Below are 22,076 nucleotides of genomic sequence, written 5' to 3'. Positions count from 1 at the left end.
TCCATCAATTAGCGTGGCATGGCCTCTAGCCCCTTCTTTGTACACCCAGTGGGTTTTCTCTGCACGCCCACTCCCCTACTCTTTTTTGGAAAGAAGAAAACAAAATACAAATAAGAAAAACACTGCTTCACCAGTCAGACAACCACCTGGGAAGCCACAACCCTTGCCTGGGTCGTTGCCCTCCTGGTCCGCCTTCACCTCAGTTGAGAGTGCCAGGTACAGAGTATTCTGGTCTCATGCCAGTCCTGCGGGTTTGGCTCCTCTCCGAGGGGGCTCTGGCATATATCATGAGACTTCCTCTTCCTCCTGTTGGCCTCTCTCTTACGCTCTCTTGCGAATCCTGTCTTGAAAACCCCACGCATGTGTGACTACCATTACCCCCATTTGCATGTCTTCTTTCCTGTCCTCTTTCTATGTCATTCTCTTTTTGAGATTGTATTTCTTCTTTTCCTAATGTTTTTATTTCTCTTCTCTCTCCCTGGAGAGAGACATGACATGGTTGGCCATACTTTTGGGAGTCTCATCACATAAGTACTTTTCACACTATTATTATTACTTTGTTGCACAAGCCCTCTTCCTGTATAAAAGAGAAACAAAACACTTCAAAGGAGGTTTGGAACTAAGTAAAGTTCAGCAAAGGTTTCTCACCTCTATCACACATCAGACACAATCAAAAATAATTATCTTAAAAAAGCAAGTCCACTACATGGCATGACAGTGCGCTGACCTTCCCAATCAGCAGGTTAATACCTGCCAAAAAGGGTTCCTATGGCTGTTTGAAACAGTTGAGTAAAAAAAAAAAAGAAACAGAAACAGAAACAATCATTTTCCTTACCCATAAGATAAAATATTTAACAATGGATAGCATCCCATAGTGAAATATTAAATTCAAGTAATCCCAGTGGCATCCACAAAAGTACTGCTTCTTATGTAGAGTTTTATAGAAAGATAATAAATCCAGGGTCCCACTTTGAGCTGTGAAAACGCATCTGAGACCCAAGCTGTTACAAGATAAATGTGCTCTCCACAGTCTATGACAAGTCTTTCTGCAGACCTTTTCCACTCAGTACCTTAAAATCAAGCTTTGTCTCAGTTTTTGGTTTAGACGTAGAGAGTAGCCGAAAAAGCTGATTTCACGCCATTCTGAGATATGATCAGGAATTGGTCCTCTGAAACAGACCAAGTTGGCCCCCACTAGAGTATACAAAGAATGGTTTCTTCTGATACCAGACGATTGGTGGGGTTGTGGCTCTCTTGGTACATTGCTCAACATTTTATGGTGTTGTCGTGAAGTGCAAGATTTCTAATGGTTTGTAATTGTAGAAATATGGTAAGTAATGAAACGCAATGTGCGCCTGATGTTTCTCCCTTCTGAACATATACCAAAAGACACATATGTACTCCATGATTAGGTATCAAAAAGATTATTGATGATAGCATGGAAGTGTGCAGCTAAGGTAGCTCCACATCTATGTGACTGTCTGCTTTTTCATCTCTGCAGCTTTGAACCATCCGAACACAGTAAATGAAATTTGGGAACTAAACAAGATGTTCATTTAAATTCCCATTCAGGCTGGCACTGGGCCATAAGGGATTCTCAGAAGTTTGCCTGTCTAGAAGCATGTGAAATGCTACCATTATGTTATTTCGACTTCCAAGGACGCAACTTCACTTTTCTCTGTACATTACCAAGTGGCACAGAAGGAATGTCATGGGCCCTAAAGCAAGGAACTAAAATATGCCAGCCTACTTCATGTTAGGCAGTAATAACAACTATGATTTAGGTACAGTTGGCGCTTTTGACTCCTGGACCCTGGTACTGTTGCACGTGCTACACTGATAGTTACAAACCAACTCAACACAAGGGATGTAATTGAGATGTGAATACTTTTAGAGCAGAGGTGGTTGGTAAGAAGTTGTTTTGGCCTTCAAGGAGGGATGGTCTACATTTAAATCCCATGTAGTTTTGACAGAACGTTTTTCACTGTTTTACATTATATTTTCTGTGTCATTATTTGACTCTGGGTACAATTCTAGTTACACATACGTTTACCACTTTTTCTTTCTCTGTGTTCTGCACTCTCCAATATAATACAATTCCCTCTTATAGCTTTGTAACAGTGAATGAACATAACACCATGGTGTTAAATGCGGATGTTTATCCTTAATGTATTTTTTCAACATACGTTTAGAGAAGAGAAACAAAAAGACAAAAGCTTACACATGATGGTTTCAATAAATAGACAAATAGTGAACATCTAGGGGAATTTTCAGCAAGTTTGTTTTTATCACTGTTCATTTTCATGCAGATGAATGGCTGTATGTATTGACTACAAGAAGATTCACTCTTTGAAGACAATACGTAATTCACAGAAAGAATCCAACAGTCACAGAATGGCGAAATCAATCTGCCTTCAAGAGGATCAGTGTGCCATGATTGCATTCATAAGTACTAATGCATATGACCCTTTTTGAATGTTGAAGCACAATGGAAATCATACTATAAGGGTTTGCACCAAGTTCCATTTATGCAATAGTAATACAATACCGGCTGCTGCTGAGTCAAGTTCATGTTCACAATCAAACTCCCACATGCACACTTGCAGCCATCTCCTTAATGAATGATCTGTTGTGTACTGGATGTGTTCCAACTAACACTCGCCTAGAAAAAAAACATACAAACAATGTGGTGGGCATGGTCGCTGCTGCTTAGGCTATGCCTCCTCAGGTGAGAAAATATACCAGGAAATTAGAGGAACTGAAATAGTGCCATCACAGATTAATTTGTTAACGTGGCTTTCAACAACAGTTCATAGCAAATGCCCCCAAAAAAATCTATTCTGGTGAATGGGACCTCATAAGGTTGTGCGAAGGTTGGTACAGTTAAAGCATGTGTGGAGTAAAACTTAGTCTTTTTAAGGTGATCTCCCCGTATCTTTACTTCAACTAAACAGTTTTTTTAAACAAAAAAAAACTGACAAATTTAAAAAATGAAGCACACTGGAATCTGATTTTCAACAAACACAAGTGAAACATTATTTCCTTTTGTAAAGAGACAACAGCAACAGCACATGAATGAGGCGTAGAATGGTGTGACATGACAAAAACAAAAAAAAAAAAACGTTCTGAAGGATACTTTACTTAGAAATTCAGAAAATACAATGCTTTAACTAATACACCAAGTGAGAGCAATTCATTCTGCAATTAAAACTGAATGCTGGTAAAACATAATTGACCCTTATTTTCCAAAGTACATACCCGAGCATGATCTTTACTCATTTTATATTCTTCTTTAGATATCTTTTCTCTGTTGTCCCTTTGTCTTCTTTCTCTGCCCAGATCGAGTGAGGTTTTATCTCCATGCCTTCTTTCCTTGTTTTTTTCTTTCAAATTCTTGTCAGTTAGGTTCAGTGTTGCATCTTTGAAAGTCATTGATTTTTTCTCACCATCACGCTCCTTGTCTTCATTTCTGTGTCTTTGCTTTCCGTATTTGTCTGCATTTTCATGATCTTTCCTTTCTCTATGCCTCTTTTCCCGTTCTTTATTTGCTAAGATCAAATCTTGCTCTGTCATACTTCTGCGCCTCAATTCACGTACTTCATCTTTATGCTCCAAAGATCTTCTGTAATTGTCTTTATTTCCACTATTCTGTAAGACCAAACAGTAGCATTTCTCAGTGTGTCTCAGTTAAAATGTTACATTTTAAACTTTCTATTTACAGTCATCATGCCTCACATAACCACAGTGTTAGTACAAGAAACATAGCCTTGGATCCTATGACCTGGAAAGAGACTTAAGAGATAGATATGTTGCTTTCTGTTTAAAGGGTTTAAGGAACAAAGTATTTTATGTACTCAAACAGGAGCCGAAATAAAGAGGAGCTGAGGTAAGAGAAGAAAGACTAGGTACCTGTAAAGGTAAACAATGACGAGTGCACTCCTGTGCTTATGGGTAGGGAGTATGAGGCTTGGCTGAACAGCAAAGAGAGAGAGAGAAGACTGGAAATACCCTGTGTAGCGAGAAGGCATGGCTACAGCCACTGTAAGTGCTAAGCACTGATAGGAAGGTCTGCAAAATGTACGAGAGAAAGGGCAGAGCTGCACAAAAGGCTGGAAAGATGACTGAACTCTAAGGTATGTAGTGGGAAGTAGGAGAGGAGGACTGTAGACATGGCGAGAGGAAGGGATAGGTGATCTGGCTGTACAAGATAAGGGAGCCGGAATCTAAACTATCAGAAAACACTGTTAAAAAAAGGAGGGAAGAGGGGAGAGATAAAGCACTGTTATTCTTGTGAGGACAATAATAAGTGTCTAGGATGTTTATGTCATGGTCAAGAGCAGAAAATGAGTAAGGTGAGTTGTCAACAGTAATGGAGAAACAAAAAGGACATTGTAATTAAAAACCTATTTTATTTTTTGTTGTTAATTACATATTCAAAAAATGTAAGTGAGACTGAATATATTATCCACAAAATACACAAGGAAGCAAGTGGCACCATAAAAAAGTTAAAAAAAAAAAAAAGTCATTAGCATTAGGAAAGGTAAATTTGTGAACTGCGTGGAGAACCCCATATGCTATACTGGAAAACATCTACTCCCCAAGCAGAATAAAGCAAATGAATATCAGTTGGCACATGAGGGAATGTGTTTGGCTGCCACACTCCTCACTGGGCTCCCCTTTAATTATTTTTACTTGTGGTAAAAACATTTAAATGCTCAATCCCTGCAGAAGGAATATCATAAGAGTCTGTAAGAACTGCAGTTAGACATGTGCTCAAATGAAAAAAAATGCCAGGCCAGACCTATTGGCTTTACAAAATGCTTGTTCTGTCTGCTGTGAGGTATGAACTAAATTATGGCTATCCAGAAATGAACCAGTTCTTACTGAGTAAACAAAATTAAATAATTCTGAAAGTTAATTTTTGTCTAGTCTATTGTCTTAGATACATTTTACAACAAAGCTAGTACTTACGAGATAAGAACAATTTAATGGCATTTAAACTAAAGATCTGTAAAAACCTACTTCTCTAGAGATTCCATCTTTTTCTTTTCTTTCTTTTCTTTCCTTGTGTCCTTTATCCCGGTCATCAACTCGACGTTTTCTTGCTGAAATTTTAATATGAGTAAACAGAATAATTTACATTCAACTTCCCCATCCTCACCAGGCTAATATTGAAATTCATGTTTAATGTTGTCATTTTTTTCCACTTAATGAATGTAATTGAAAAATAGTTAAAGAAATATTGATTGCAGTATATTGAAACCCATAAACTGGTAAAACTCTAACGGGATCAAGCAAAATTGGGAAATAATCATCCCTACAAGAGAACATTATATGATCTGATTCTTCTGTAAAAATTTTATTATAGAATGTGCAACACAAGCAATGCACTTCAGTCAACATGGCACATAAGAGATGCCAGATAGATTAGTCATAGTAAATTTGGTGTGGGACACAAATATTTAGATTAAGATGATAACTCTGTAGCTAAAGTAGTTATCATTAGCGCTTTTCATTTCTGATGTTCATAAAATGGAACAATAAAAAAAAAAAGGCAAAACAAATCCACTTACCTGCAAAAATAATTTACATGCCATGGGGCTAATTTACAGTAGAAGACTAACAATCTATTTCCACAAGGGTACTGTTCATTTATCTTTTGTTTTGAAAATTCCACTACCTTTCTAGAAATGGTACTTCCACTAGTCAGTAAAGAAACCAATGCAGTGTAGAGTTTATCTGTATGAGTACAATTTGATCTGTGCATTTTTTTACTGGTAAAAACCAATTTGGGTGAATAGTTTTTGCACTAAAATGAAACTGCCTACACCCCAGTTTAACTGCAGAAATGCGTTTAATCTTTAGTTGTTATTTTTTATAATATGTTTTTTTTTAATGAGGTTATTGCCTCTCTTCTCAACAAACTTCTAATGGCTGTTTATCCCAGCCCAGCTCTACTGACCAGCGGATGCTAGCATGCTCACTTTTCATTTCTAAGCATGTCCTGATCTACTTGGAATTTTTCAGGGGCCAAAAGAGCACTTCATGTTGTTCCCGACTTCTCAGTCCACCTTGTCAGGTGCACAAGACCAGACACATGTATGATGCCCTTATTGCTTTCAGTATTTTGGTAAGCGGGTCTCTTAATTTGCTATTCTCTAAGCAAAAATATGGGTAATGGGCTACTGCAAAACAACGTGGACTAAACAATTTTGTACAACAACTACATCTAGCGGCCTAGATGTTGAAAGAGTTTCATCCTTGCTTAACAGTAAATTTCTTAACATCAAATTTATGGAGCATTCTTTCCCCCAATAAAGCTATGAGGAAAAACAAGAAAAGAGAGGACTAACTCATTTAGTGGACAACAGAATCACCTAAGTAACAAACCTGAGCTTAGTCTAAGCACCATTTTTGGTTGTTGGAAGAAGAATAAGGATAGTGTGCAGAAAATAGGTGTTTCTCCTTTAATCTCCTGGAAAATGTAATGGGCACTATAAAAATAAGATTTTAGAGTTAATCACTCTAAAGTCAGTCGTTTATGGGCTTGAAAGGTGGCTTTGTTAGTTATCCTAGTACAGTACTAGCTGAAAATGGATGTTTTCATCTCCAAACTAGGTGAAAACCCTTCCAGGAAATCCCAAATTACCAGAAAGGTAGCAGAAGATTCTCAAGAATGAGACATAAGGCAAGCAGTTACTGCAATGAAATGCACTTGCTTAAAGGAAAATTAAAGTCTCCTTTAGTCAGATGATATGATAATAAGGTAGTGCAGTTTCTTCCTAGTATGTTGTTACGGCCATCTGCTTCCTGATACATTATACGCAGAACAGCTTACTTTAAGGCATACAGTGAACTCACGGAAAGATGTTTTGACTCCTTCACGATAGCCATACACTCACCAGAAAGCTTCAAGTGTCCATATTATAAGATTCCTTGAACCAAGCATGCAAGTTCAGAGGCTGGAATTGAGGTTTCTGAATGACACCCCTTAAAGACTATGGCCCTCATTCTGACCCTGGCGGATACAATCCGCCAGGGCCAACGGGCGCGGGAGCACCGCCGACAGGCCGGCGGTGCCCCTAAGGGCATTCTGACCGCGGCGCTAACGCCGCGGTCAGACAGGGAAAACTGGCGGTCTCCCGCCAGTTTCCCGCTGCCCTGGGGAATCCTCCATGGCGGCGCAGCATGCTGCGCCGCCATGGGGATTCCGACCCCCTTCCCGCCGGCCTGGCTCTGGCGGTTCTTACCGCCAGAACCTGGCCGGCGGGAACGGGCGTCTTGGGGCCCCTGGGGGCCCCTGCAGTGCCCATGGCATGGGCACTGCAGGGGCCCCCTAACAGGGCCCAACTAGGCTTTTCAGTGTCTGCAATGCAGACACTGAAAAGCGCGACGGGTGCTGCTGCACCCGTCGCACGCCTTCCACTCCGCCGGCTCGATTCCGAGCCGGCTTCCTTGTGGAAGGCGCTTTCCCGCTGGGCCGGCGGGCGATCTGAATCAGATCGCCCGCCGGCCCAGCGGGAAAGTCAGAATACCCCTCGCGGTCTATTGACCGTGGGGCGGTATTCAGGTGGCTTCCGACGGGCGGGCGGCAACCGCCGCCCGCCTAGGTCGGAATGACCACCTATGTGCCCTGTTCAAAAGTCTTTAAAGCAGGCCTAGGAACAGCATAAGAAGGTTTTGATACCGTCACTGACATCACCAATCTGGAGCTAGTAAGTTCATCTTAGAGTATTCTAGTCTGAACTTGGTGATCACTTTGGGAAGACTAGGGATCAGATGAAAATGTTGCATCAAAACCCAGCCCTTCAATCATTACTTTTCAAGAACAAATTACAGAACGAACAGGAATTCCTGTTACTACGTTTTTTTCTGCAGTACCACTAGTTGAGGGGCAGACAAGGCTTTAGAAGACAACTGCACTTTGTTGCACATTCTCTATCCTTCTGGTATCACTGTTCTTCAAGATATTCTAGCTGAAGCCTTATAAGGAGACTTGCTTCTGAAACACTGACATGTTTTAAAGAGAACGGTAGGGGAAACATCTTAAGGACTAAGGGCCAGATGTAGCAAAGGTTTTTACCCATTCTGTGTCTATGGGAAAAAGTGTTCGTATGTATGGCCCCTAATGAGGATGAAAACACAATCTGAGTTCTAATTCCAACATAAGTCTCTACATAGAGTTTATAGAGAATGTTGACAGAATGGTCTGTTGTTGCCTTGTACATTTCTGCACTAAAGTTATATTCCAGTACATTTCTTGAGGAGCACAATTAAGATAGGTTTCAAAGGAAACCCACAGACAAAGTAAAAGATCCTCACCACTGCATGTAAATTTATTCTATGTGGATATCTTGTGAACAAACAATGGGTTTCAGTCCTTTAACACTGAAGTTGGATTAAACCATCCCCCACTCCCAAAGCCCTTCTGATTGCGTCAACTGCAGTTCTGCAGTTTTTCCTCTTGTTAAGCAAGTGCTGGAATAAACAGAGAGGATTTAGCTTCCCTTGCTTAGGACAGAAGTTAATGATGTAAACACTATTAAAAAAAACTGTTCGTTTTGGGGGCAGGGTATGGCTCCCACCTGAGAAAATAACCACTGTAGTGGAGCTCTGCATCCCACCTCTGTATTCACTTGGTTTCTCTTTTAGTGGTATTCTCCGGATCTAAAAACAACATGGTGCCTCTCTGAACCCCATAACAATTATTCTTGTCTCCACTTTTATGCCGCCTGTCCGCTCTGTAATTACACTTGATCTTTGTGGCATAAGAGCAGTACTTATTATCTACTTAATTTGAGACTTTTTTGATTTTAGCACTGGTTAACACGTTATTTTTATTCTCATCTAGCTAGGAGCATCCCATAGGCTCACAACCATTTTATATAAACTGTATCAGGTGCCACACTGGACCGCTGCAATTAATTCTCCTTTGCAGATTCACGTGGTAGGTTATAATACTCGTTTTTTATCTCTGATGAGCAACATCTGCGTTTTCCTGCCTTGGAGTTAAAGCACCTCAGTATCCACGCTGATCAAAATGGCAGTGGTAGACTGAGCACAGAACTACTAAAGACCGATGCCTAAACCTGGCTCATGCCTGAGTAATATTTAATTGAAGAGATGCTACTCTGATCTGAGGTGTAATCCTGACAAGATTTAGTTCTTTATATCACTTAGCACTCAGTCCTTGTTCAGCGACCAATGCTACCTTAGATCAGCCCACAAGATACCATCAAGTCATCAGCCTGCCCCCTTTTCTGCAACTGACCCAACTGATCTGCTGGCTAATCATTGCTTATGATTGACGGCCACGATTGATGTTTGTGTTCATGGTGAAGAGCAGATATTTGGAGCCAGTTTGGGAAAAACTTTGATGAAGCTACTATCATGAAGTAGCTGTAAAAATAAAACAATGTAAATGCAGCAATTTCAGCATGACGGCCTCTGCCCGACTCATATACCTTTCTGATGAGACATCGCATCCAGTGGTTAGTGAGTAACAATCGTAGTCTCCCCACACGGCTCTCGATTGGGCAAAACTTGGTCCACCCTCTGTGTTTACTATCAACCATCACAATGAAACACTACAAAATGGAACACTACATACCAACAGTCAACAGTAATAATTAATTCTGGATTATAAATTCTAAGACAAAACGAAACATTCTCCTCTCTCTTACCTATGGCAAAACAAAGAGGTAAAGATGCAAGAGAAAACCTTATATTATGAAGACTGGGCTAAAACAGTAAAAGAAATTCTAAAGAGATCCCATTTACCTTCTGCTTCATCAGGGCAACACACAATTTAGATAACAATGAGCTGTTCATTTTCTTAAAATTCAAAGTCACACTCTCTCAAACTCAATCTCCACACAAACCTGACTCCAGTCTAGTACTGTAATTCCTACTAGGGGGCCATAATGCAGCTCAGATATACAAGCTACTACCTCTTAAGGAATCAAAAATTACTGTCAAATCACAGGACAAATTGGAGGATCTTTTTAACCCTTCTTCCAAAAAATATCCTTTCCAATATCCCATGGGGGAAAATATGGCAGGCACTCACCTCATCTACACATGTCCTACGGATTCTGGTCAGCCCATAAAAATTTCTGGGCCACCTCAAATCTCCACAAACAAGGCATTACCAACAATAAAAGATGCTGGAGCCCCTTACTGAAACAAGAGAACTCAGGCATACGATTATGAATTGTCCCTTTCTTAACCCTTTTTGGCTTGAGGTAAAAAAATAAATACATGAAAAATGTCCTAAACATTTAATAATCCCCTAACCGTTCTTGGGGGATTTCCTACCATCGTTGCACTCACTGCTTTGCAATGATATTATCCTCCTAAATTTTATGACGACCATGGGTTCAACTGCATTCTTTCAGAATGGAAAGACTTCAAACTACTATCGGTCCATGCATGGTGAGTGTATTCCAATTCACAGGAAGCACATATAACTCTCTAAATTCAAAGCTCAAGAGAAAAGGTAAGAGGAAGAAACTATTGAATAAGCTGGATTTATGCCTACAATTACTTAAACATCCCAGAACTGACAATAGTTTGACGCACCTCTCTCCTTCTTTCTTATCATTTGCCTCAGAACTAGCCTCCTTTAAACGAGGACATGTTGAATCTACATTTTATCCTATCTGATTAGAGCCCAAATGGAAAGTAGAAATGTAGCAGTGGGGTAACAATTGCACCTCCTATTAGAATGTAATATTATTGGTATAGTATGGAGAGCATATAACTTTGGTTGGCGCTTTCTCTGTATCGTGTACCCTACCACCCACAGGCACAACAACGGCAAACCCACAGGTCCACTGTATGAATTGAGATAATATGAAAACCACATCACTCCAAAAAGAAGCAGGAGTGTGGAAATCCTATAGTCCAACGCCAATGACATATTGTTTGGGGTCAAGGATAACAAGTTTTATGTTTATTTTGTCCTTGGCACAAGTAGGCCCAACCCCCTGCAGCACAAACCCTTTGGCTGCCAATTTACAAGGAAGGAAACTATCTGCAGTTGAGGTAATATTTGTGTCCATATGTTAATGCTGTTTGACCTTGCATTTATGGTTCATTAATACAAAGTCTTTATTATTAGGATAAGCGCTCTAAATGATTGTTGTAAGGTCACATTGCACTACTGACAGTGGTTCCTGTAAAAAAAAAAAATAATGTGTACATACGTTTGAAAAGTTTAACAATATGAGGATGCCTATAATGCTCCCAAAATGCTCTCTGATTAGATGCAAATATTTGCAGAAGCTTGTAATCAAGATTGACGATCTCTGCCTTCAAAATAAAATGTTCAGAAAAACAAATGCAAGTATGAAAAAAGCTTTAGCTACATCAGTGTGACATTTCTTTGAAGCATACTTTAGTAAAATGTGTTGAAGCAAGCTAGTATTTTCTTTAAAAAATATTCAAAAAAATCAGTGTAACCATTTTCAAAAAGGTTATGGGAAACATAAAAATAAACAAGCACTGGGAAAACCAACCGAAGCCACATTGGTGGTCAGTCTTTTGGTTTTGTCAATGCGTGTCTTGTTTTGACATGGCTTTTGTAACACTTTATTGTTGTGGGAGCTGCCAGGCCTTCGCCATTGTAACAAACATTGGGAAAAGGCGAAAGAAAAAAAAGTTCTCAAAAAGCACACACTGCCACAGTGGTTCCTCACACTGAACCAAACTACTTTGAGCTCCAATATGCTCTTTGAGGAAGAGCAGAATGCCATCACTCACAGTAAAGCCAGCTAATAAATGAATAGAGAAATATATATATTTTTTAAATGCCTTGGTTAATTAGCCCAAAGTCACAAAAGAGCACCCAACCCATGGTGTGTCTTATGCATTAGTGGCTTTCATGAGTTCACAAGAATTTATAAACATAGACCAGGAAATGTACTCCTAGAAAATATTTGTGGACTGTATTTTAGCATTAGAATTGTTCATGCGAAAATCTATTGTGGGTTAACAAGTTCACTTTTCCTCCAACCAATTTTTTCCCAACCCTGGAAGAACTTCTACTTCTCCCTTGTCAGGAGTAAATTACCAACCTTTCTCAGTATGGGAAAAGATTCGAGAAGACCTGGTGAAAATCCTTAAAACATGGAAAGTTGTAGGTCTGTACAGACTCAGAGGCATACCAGCCCTGGAACTATTGCTTACTGCTTCCTTCAGCCCCAGTATGTAGATCTGTGGAAAGGTGGCAAAATAAGGAAGTTGCTACAGTAGGGCTTGAAATTGCTGGTATTCAAACCCTAATATATTATTAGACCTGGCATAATCAGAGACACTATTATCAAAGCTCGAAAATAATGAGATCGCTGCCATAATTAATAGCCTCGCTACATGGCACCAAACGGACAAGAAGATTTTTTTACAGGACAAGTAGATTTATATAGCAACCTGTCCCATGGACAAGTAGATGTTTTATGAAATTCCACACCCCTGAGAAGTCCGAAAAGTCAGAGCTCACAAAATAGGGTTTGTAGAAAATCCAGTATTTGGGATTTAGTGATACTTAGAGAATTAGTAATCCACTGCGCATATGTCATCATAACAACAGCCAACACATTTTCGTCACAAGAAGTGACTTTTTTTTAAGGCTGTAAGTAATACAATAGCAATCAACAGAGATATAAACATATTGTCAAAATACTATTAAAATGAGGTAGAGGGAAATAGAGAGAAACCAAGCACCCATAGTTGACGAGCAGCAGTAATAAATATATGAAAGTGTTTGAAGTTTACCTTGACACCGCCGAGTGCCAAAAGAGACAAAGACACAGTGACCCCAACAAATCAAGTGGTGCAAGACACCAGTCCCAAGAAAATCTTGTAATAATAAATATCAGTAAGGGTGACACACCATCCTTGAGTCATAAAAGAAAGTAACAGAAAACAAAGTGAAATTACTGAAATAGATATTCTAAGAGGTTGGCATAGAAAATGTCAAACATAAAAACAATGAACTATTTGTACTTGTCTGAATGGAAAATATATGGTAAGATATCGAAAGATCCTAAAATCAGTTCTCCTGATATGTGAATTATAGAGGTAAGTAGAAAAATCAATACAATTAGCAGTGTAATGAATTATGAGGTCCAAGTAAAATCTAATGTATAAAGTGTATCTCACAGACAATGTGTGAATAAACTGGTTAAAGATTATACGCATGATCAGTAACCTATGGTGTTTGTGGTAGTAACTACCTATGAAATAATAAATGACTAAACTTACATTGGAATGATTAAGTATAGGTAGATAGACGAACAGAGTATTACATAAAGCCTAGAGTAGTCTCCCTAAGGAGATCAGAGGTCCGCCGACCCAGTAGTCAACCAGTGTGAGATAGGAGTCTTCAAATAACACCTCCTAAATTTGGCACACATAATTCCTGAAGTTAATTGCTGATGCCTGGAAATTCAAATGGGAGGGAATCTGCAGTTAGAAGTCTCTATCAGAGACTTTGTGCATTTTCATACTGCTGTGGCACTGGGTTGTGATGTAAGTCTAATGAGGCCTGAATAGGTGTCTTAGGAACTTAAGAGCCTAGAACATTGTTTCTACAATGGAGACTATATATTATTGCTTAAGACTGTGGTCTGTCCCTTTGGTTTGAGGGGCCCCTTTCTCTCGTTTCATTGAAGAAGCACCAGCACCATACCTTTAAGAGGCTGAAAAAGAATAGCTAGACAGCATAATGACGTTCTAGTGTATAACATCATCACGCAGTCCATGACCAGAAATACACTGGCAGACAATCAACAATCGCTTAACTCCCTGAAGGCTGTCGGACACTTCTGGGTGCTTCCCACGCTGGGAACACACTGTGCTTCTCCTCTTGGACAGCCCCTCTTTCTAGGCTCTAGGCAGACTCTGAGATTTTACGCGCAAGCTAGAGACTTCAGTAATGTCCTCTCACCTCTGGGAGACTGGCTGTCATGCTGATACCGGCCCTGGTTATTTAGCAGGCATATCAGTACTCTGTGTAGCACTCCAATCGTTGGACAAGAACAACTTGGAACTGGAACAAATTAGAGTTTCTTGGTTCAGTCAGTTTTTTTTACTCATTTTCAAAACAGGACATGGGAATCCACTGTTTAAAGTTTCAAAACAGCTTTGGGTTGGTTTTCTTGCAAATATTGTTTACTGGCTGCTCTTCATACAGAGTCTATCTGCAAAGTGATGGCTCTCATAGCAGGTGTCACTAATGTTGCCTCCAACTAACAGTATCCAAAACTTGGGCACAATGAACTGAGAAATCTCTGAATCTGGATGCCATCAGCCTTCCTGAAGCAGTAATCATGGAAAGGCAAAAAGGCATTATCTCTCTTTGAACTAAACTGCAGCCCCAGACCTCAACCCTGCCAGCTACCAAAGTGCAGTGCTCATGAAGACCTAATCAGCATCCATTTGCTAACAAGGACCTCATTGAACTTCTAGGTGTAGCCCTGTCTCCATTCGTCATCACTTCAGTGTCTGGGTCTCCATAATCCAGCCACTGAAATGCAGTCAATAAACACCCACTGTCAGGGGAAAATGTAACTAAACTCCATCTTATGCATTACTAGACGAGGGGCTAGCAAAAATGGATTCCACTGGTCCTAGTACTCAGACTCTCGCCACTCACAGAGCCCTACATCGAACCATGCACTACACATTTCCTCAAATACACACACTCAACACCCACAAATGGAGTGGAATGTCAGCACATAGTATGTGTTCCCACTAATGCCAAACTTTATACTGGTGCAGTTAGTAGACAACGTTCTCTCCTCACACAGACAGGTCTGGTCATACTAAAGATTCACAAAAAGTTGGTATGTAGTCACCACTACTTTGTGTGACGTAACAGGGCATAGATCCACTATGAGGGCACACTGGTGCGACTCTTCAGATCATAGTAATAGGTTTTGGACCTCACATTATCAGGGAAAAGACTAAGCCTCTGTGCACAAGCTAGATTAGTGTTGAGTGAGGGCCAAAGAAAATGTCAGGATGCCAGTTTCTTGTGCAGTTATGCTCTCAGGTCCCAGGTACACACTTGTATACTCTGCAGGATACATTTCCATTACAACACACATTGTCATATTGTAACATTTCTACATGATACACAATAAGCCTTCATATCAATATGTAAGTCCATGAATCAATAGAAAGAAAGTAGAGTCCAACAGGTCCATATGTTGCTGAGCGCCTTTCAAAAGCCTATTGCAAGCAATATTTTCTGAATTTTGAACCGTAGTAATTGTAGTAATCACATACCTACATTACAGCATCTGTAACAAAAACTACTGTCTACACATCTAGGTAATGTAGAAATATGTGATGCCTAAACAGGAGACTTTAAAGGACAGGATGCAGCACAACCATGAATGAACTAAGAAACTATTAAACTAAAAACTAGGCATTTTATAATATTCATGAAAACTGTAGCTGAACCTGTTTTGGTAGTCACTAACATCATGTGTTTGACTGTTTAAAAGGAGAAAGTGTTATTTAAAAAAAGTATAGATGGTCAACAAAATCTACAGGCAATTTTGTCATGGAGACACAAAGGTCTACATAGGGGTGTATCTCTCACCTTATCAAACAGAAATCTCTACTTTCTGAGGCAAATGCAATTAAAAACCAAGGATTTTGACACATGCATACTAATTTCATAGTGGTTAGAGAAACATACTGCTCATAGTAGACGCTTTTTGATGGGAACTGATAGAAGGGTCTTAGTAGAATACTGCCAGGTCTTAGAAAACGATTTTGGTATGTTTGGCAGGCAGCTGTGAAATCTACGAAGAAATCAACGTACCTGATGCCTCTCTGATTTGTCTTGTACGAAATACTTCTTCATCCTTGTAGCCATATATTTTTGCACTATGTTCATACTCTGCATATATATCCCTTTGCTCTGATTTCTTTTCTGATTCATTCTCCATTTGTTTCTCCTGCTCTTGACCTTTTTCTTGATTGAGGTCTCTCGCCGTTCCCCAGTCTTTCCCCTTTCTTCCATCTCTCTCTCTCTGACCGTCTTTACTCTTCTCTTTATATTTCTCTCTTTGTCTCTCATTGTCTTTGTCAGTGGTTTTATGAATATCTTTTTCTCTCTTCTCTCGGTCAACTTTTGTCCTGCTAGCACTGCCTTCCCGGCGATGTCTTCTTTCTTTCAACCTCTTCTCTTCAAGATGCGCATCTGAATTTCCAGGCTACACAAATGTATGCAAACATGAAAATAAATGAGTGTTAAAGAAAGCATCATGTCATTAATTCATAGCTGTCTGGTTTCAGTTCTCAGCATTTCCTATATACAAATTATGGAACAATTTTGCAAATCAAAATGCCACTTATGTTCTTTAGGACCTTTCCAGTTGCTGGCATAAAGATGTATTTCTGCCACTGAAGCTATTTCCACATAGACTTAAAATCCAAGAATGTGCCTTGTTAGGGAAATAATAATCATATACACACTGTAATAACCACACACCCAATCTAAAATCCATCTGGCATTGCTTGGACACCTCCCCACTAAGTTTCACAATGAGTCGGTTAAAAAAGATATAACAGCATGGCCATGGCTGAGCTGACGATAGTAGAGTGACAGGTGTATGTAAGGAAGCCATGAAGGACAAGGGTTAATACAGGTCAAAACAACTTATTATACTTTTTTATGAAAACTCAGAGCACACATACTGAAAAGCTCACAGTCTGCATGCATGACCAAAAAAGAAATAAGCAAGACAGAGGATTTTATTTACCAGTATATGATATATTTCAGGGTACTTATGAACCTTTCAATTTCTCAGCGAGAATTATTATGAGAAGGGTAAACAGTTTCCATAGCATCAATCCAACAGCAGAGAAGCAATAAGCTGCTATTCTTGCAAAATCTGAGATGGGAACAAACAGGAACAGGTCACTGGAGGAAGGCAAGGGGGAGCAACTGTCAGTGGGATAATATTTCAGGAAAGGTAAGTGAAATGAAGACTGGCCAGGAACTTGTAGGGGAGGGCCAGTATTTTAAAATTGAACTCCAACCCACACAGGTAGCAAGTGGAGGCTCTAGGATAGGAGAGCAGAGATCACCAGCAATCCATCTCCCAAATCCATTTTACACGCACTGCACTCACGTCATCAGGTATTCCGGTGGGTCAGTACAGGAAGCTTTGACCTATTACAGCTTTGAACTGAGAGACCAACCCACAGTATGAGGCAGTTATTTGGTATTGAAACGGAGGGGGCGTTTGAGCTGGTAAAGTAAAAAGAAAGCATTTTTAGTCATAGAGTTGGTTGAACTCATTATGCTTAGGTAGGAATCCAGATGAACACACATTTTGTAATATATTTAGTGAAGGAGGCATAGAGTCCGAAAAGAATAAGCTGTGTCAGGTGCTATGGTTGGAGAACAGATCAGAAAATTGTCATGAAAAAAACATGATCTGCTTAGAACCATTAAATTTCGCTCTGCAAATGGCCTTCCAACTCTTCAAAATATCCTAGCTCTGAGTGATTTCATAGAAGGACTCGTGAGCAATAGTGTCACTAAGACAGAATTGAGAGTGGGATAAAATATTTCCCCCACAAAGCAATCTCATCAGATGCAGCATAAAGTACTGGCGTACACATTGGGTGAGAGAGTAAATGAGCCATTTTCATATGTGTATTGCCTGATGGAAAGAAATGTTTAAATTCATTGGAGATATAGGCTTGAACCACAGTGATACAATCCATAATGAATGTTTGTTAAATCCCTTGTCCAAGAACATGTTACTCAGAATGGTAAAGAGTTCTTACGATCTAAGGGCAGTATGTCTGTCGCTACCAAGGTAAGGGATTTTTCCACAATGGTGTGGTTTGCGGATGGCTTTGGAAATTTTAGAGGACATGAAGAATTTTTTGTTGAAGGCCAAATTCTCTTGCACTTGGCAAGATCTGCCATTTGAGTGGTGAAGTGGGACACAACCAAAAACAGACATCATCCTGTTTCCAAGCTGCAGATGTTCTGTTTAATGGGTGCTAGGTTCTGGTTAAGCAAATTGGGATTTGAACAGTTGATATTTAATTGACCTCAGAAGAGCTGCAGATATGCAGCCCTTCAGAAAAAGGCAGGTTTGAATTGTGAGGTGGAGAGGTCATATGACTTGTCTACCAAGAAATCGAAATCTGGGTGATTAAGGAGATGTTTGAATGAAGAAGGAAAAATGTTGGACTTTGTTGTGAGGAAAGTCTCAGTTCAGAGGGGTGGACGTTATTTAATTTGCCTCCGGTCAGGCAATAAATAAACTTCTGAGGAAAAGTTCTCATCAGGATCCAGAGGCAAATAAAATTGTTTTGCTCTAAAGATTACAATGCTAGGACAGCGTTCTTTCTTGAGTGAGGATGAGGTAGTCAGGTTAGAGCAATCAAGTGCAGAATTAACACAGGAGAACTTGTGCGTACCAAAAGGACTGGCTGAGTAAAGCCAAATTTTGAAATCTCCACTAACGAGGCAATTTTTGAAGGATAATGCCCTGGGTCCATGTACAACAGAAAAAGAATCAAGGGAGAGGTAAAGAAGTGCTTTATTTGGATGGTAAAAGAGTGCAGTTCTGAATAACGAGAATTGAGAGAGGAAGAGGTTTCGGCAATCAAGATATGATACTGAGCTCTTTGCAGATGGTTTTACAAACCAGAAAAAAAAGCTTTTGAACACTGCTAATGTTTGCACATCTTCCATCAGGTCTGAGAAAGCAAGGGGATGAGTAATATCTTCAAACAATGGTGTACAATCTGGAGAGAATCATGGCCAACGAGGAAAGACAGCCAAGGGTAATGTTCTTTATTTGCCATTGATGAGAAGTCCATGTAGATTGCGTGGATTGGCATTAAGGGCACCTTTGAGAGAAGGTTGGTCTGCAGTTCAGGAAAAAGGGAGAATGGAAAGGAGTGGGTAGATGATTGAGGAGGAGACAGGAGTCAAAGTTGTGTAGTTTTATTTATCGATAATCATATTATTTGGGGATGTGTTCTTGGCTAAGGGGAGGATGTGTCAAAAAAATAGTGTGACCTTCCCCATGAAATCTGTATAACCACAGCTTTAACTGGTACCAAGATTCTGAAACAAAAATCTCTCACTACACAATAAGCAGCACTGTACTCATATGATCTGAATGCTATTACAGGGAATGCATCTTCTCCATTGTTCAGTCTTTAAAACCTTTGCCATCACTGCCCTAGCCACAGCATTGTGAAATAAAAATAGGCTTTACTTTAATTTCTGTACCCATCAATGTTTTTTATTATGAAATGCATCTTGCCATAAGCTGCACTTGATGGCTAATGCAAAACATATCACTCAATCACAAGTCTTGATTCTGCTGAAAGTCAGCTTCTGATTTATTGAGAGCAACCTACAGCAGCCCATAAGTCTGAAAAATTCAAGCTAGTGGTGTGTGTGTGTCAGCTGGGAGGACCTTGAGTCAATTTACAGGAGTTTCCGGCAAATATTTTAAAAGATATATTCAATCAATCTTAGCCTCAACTTTCAACTGAATAAGTTCAGAATCGGTATTAAACAGTACAATATACATTTTGGATTTCAGAAAAAATGTGTATGTTCTCGTAAAACATTTAAGTGCCATCATGCGTGGTAAGGGTTAAGAATTCTGTTCAACCATCTTCCTCTCATCTACCCAAACTGTGATGGTAGTAACGTGCTCAGCAGGACCAAAAAAGGGGGCACTGTGGAAGCCTTTCTCATCAGACTCTTCTCTCCTTTCTCAGTGGACCCCTATCATAAGCCTTATTGATCGATGTACTTTCCAACATCTTGCACATCAGTTTTATTACTGATGTCATACCACTCCTTCCTTTGCCAGTTTCATCCTTCTATAATTCACCCTACTCTTTTTTCTAGTAACCTTTATTTGCATTTTTCTTAATTGAACTCAGACATGGTACAATGTGCATTAGAGCAATTACATGTACACTGATCAATATCTAGAGTACAGGGGCACATATTATTACACTAATCTATTATAATATTAGTATATATAACTCTTGGAGAAATAGTCATTAAATACATCATTAACATCATCACAATGGCGATCTTGCCTGTTAGCCCAACCCTTTTGTGTGTCTGTGGGGAGCCTGGATACTCATAACCCTGCTTTTACAAGATTCTGCATTGGTCCAGGCCCGCTTCCACTTAGCTAAAATCGATGTTCACTAAAGTCATGCATTTTCTTTGTTTCTGCAAATCCTTTCTAAAAAAAAAAAAAAAAGAAATGAGTGCAGCCTTTTACTCATCACCAATTCTATTTATCCCCTTTTGCCCCCTAACCAACCTGTTGCTGTACTCATCTACCTCGTCCCTCAGTGCAAGTCTCCAAACCATCATTAGAGTGCTTTTCAATAGTTATGCCTGGGTCGTCTCTAATCTTTTCACAATATTATGACTGACTTCAATTACAATAAGCTTACCTTCATATGAGTAACAGTGCATCACTTCATTTAATTACACTATTTAATCAGGACACCAGCATCTTCTGTGTGAAGTCTGACTCTTCTTCCCTTACACATCTTGAAGTGAAACTCTCATCCTTCGACTGCCAGCTTGTCTTGATCCAAGTTTCTTTCACAGTTTCCAGTGTCCCAATTTCCCCACAACTGAAGTAGTGCCCTCCTATTTCACCATCCTCCCTCGGAAACAAGCCCATCTGTCATCCAAGCTTATGTCCTCTTTTTCTCCTGGATCTCAAATAGTCTAACCCTGTTTATTGTTCACCCCAAAGCTGCCCTGTACATCGATTTCTAAAGGTTCTCATTCCCGCTATTCATCTATTGGTGCCCAAATTCCTAACACACCTATGCATTAATCTAGAGCCCATAATAAAAATACCTCCACCACAAAGTTTCGTTTTTGTCAGTATTACATTTTTTGGTTCCTAGTCCCTTGACCGAGCTCACACTAGTCTAGTAGTGTTAAATAATAGTAAAAACGTCCAGAGCTCTAAGAATCTCTTCAAAACTCAACAGAGAATCATTGTTGACCCTTAAAAACTAGTGTATAGTAAATGCTGAGGTAGGTTGTACTTTCTACGTAAGATCATGCAGCAGAAGATTTGAAAAGATTGCGAAATGACACCTCAGAGTAAGTGCAATGTGAAGGAAATATAGGCCAATCCACTGACGTTAACAGAGTATGGATAAATAATTTTCACCCGCTGATTCTAACCTGTGATTGCCAATGTGAAGAAAAGAAGCAAAAACTACCAACCTACCATTATGTGTTTTTTTAACTCCTCTGTTGTCCATGTATCTTCCTTAGATTTTTTCTGACAAAAGAAAAGCACACGATTTAGGTGTATACTAGGACACAGAGGTCAAACTGGTGAAATGCTCACATTTTAAACAAACATTTAAGATCACACAAATAGGGCATCTGGTCACCTAAAAAACAATGATGCACAGTAACTTTCAAGAAAATACCCTAAATTTATCAATCTGTCTGGAGTGGTAGGGGAGGGGTGAATAGGTCGGAAACAGCCTATTTTCAGCGCTCCTTGGGGAGAACACATATACTGGCCAGTCTCTATGCCACATAATACATTATAAAAACAGAGCTAGAGCTCCCACAGGCTAAAGTTCTGACAGATAGTCCAAAGAGCCTTGATTAGCGCTCATTCCCCGCTGACAGCAGAGAATTGGCGGTTTGAACACACAACCAGGATGGCAGAAACAACTTGCTAAGCCTTGAGCTGAGAATTATCTTCGTTCTTGATATGGCAGTAAGACAAGTGTGGATATTGGACTGAAAGAGTGGAGCTGCAGGGGGTGTAGGGCAGACGCCAAAGAGCAAGTCACAGTGAAGGCTGAAGTCTGCATGGTGGGGAGCAGGGTGGAGTTGGGACTATGCAACACCGTGATATCAGCCCCTTCTCAGAATCAGCGAGGCAGAATATGTGAGGGTGCTCCTTGTGGCAGAAAGGAACCGACCGCCTAATACCACAGAATTCAAGTGCTACCACAGTACAGCATAGGGCAAGCACCTGAGATCGTTAAAATAATGGAAAAGA

The 22,076-nt window shown here is 39.8% G+C and overlaps 1 protein-coding gene across 2 annotated transcripts in view; it reads right to left on the bottom strand.

The window, feature by feature from the left end:
- DYNC2I1 (dynein 2 intermediate chain 1) overlaps nt 1–22,076 on the bottom strand; it is a 436,420-nt gene that overhangs the window by 374,951 nt on the left and 39,393 nt on the right. The window contains exons 2-5 of one of the 2 annotated variants that reach the window (XM_069211168.1): nt 21,282–21,335; nt 15,836–16,229; nt 5,023–5,105; nt 3,259–3,648 (exon numbers count right to left, since the gene is read on the bottom strand). In XM_069211168.1, the coding sequence (XP_069067269.1) occupies nt 3,259–3,648; nt 5,023–5,105; nt 15,836–16,229; nt 21,282–21,335 (921 nt within the window). The remainder of the gene's footprint in view (nt 1–3,258; nt 3,649–5,022; nt 5,106–15,835; nt 16,230–21,281; nt 21,336–22,076) is intronic. The other variant, XM_069211167.1, reaches the window with a different exon arrangement.

This window comes from Pleurodeles waltl, chromosome 10 (genome assembly GCF_031143425.1).
Source record: "Pleurodeles waltl isolate 20211129_DDA chromosome 10, aPleWal1.hap1.20221129, whole genome shotgun sequence".
NCBI lineage: Eukaryota > Metazoa > Chordata > Amphibia > Caudata > Salamandridae > Pleurodeles > Pleurodeles waltl.
This window is presented reverse-complemented; position numbering and strand designations above follow the sequence as displayed.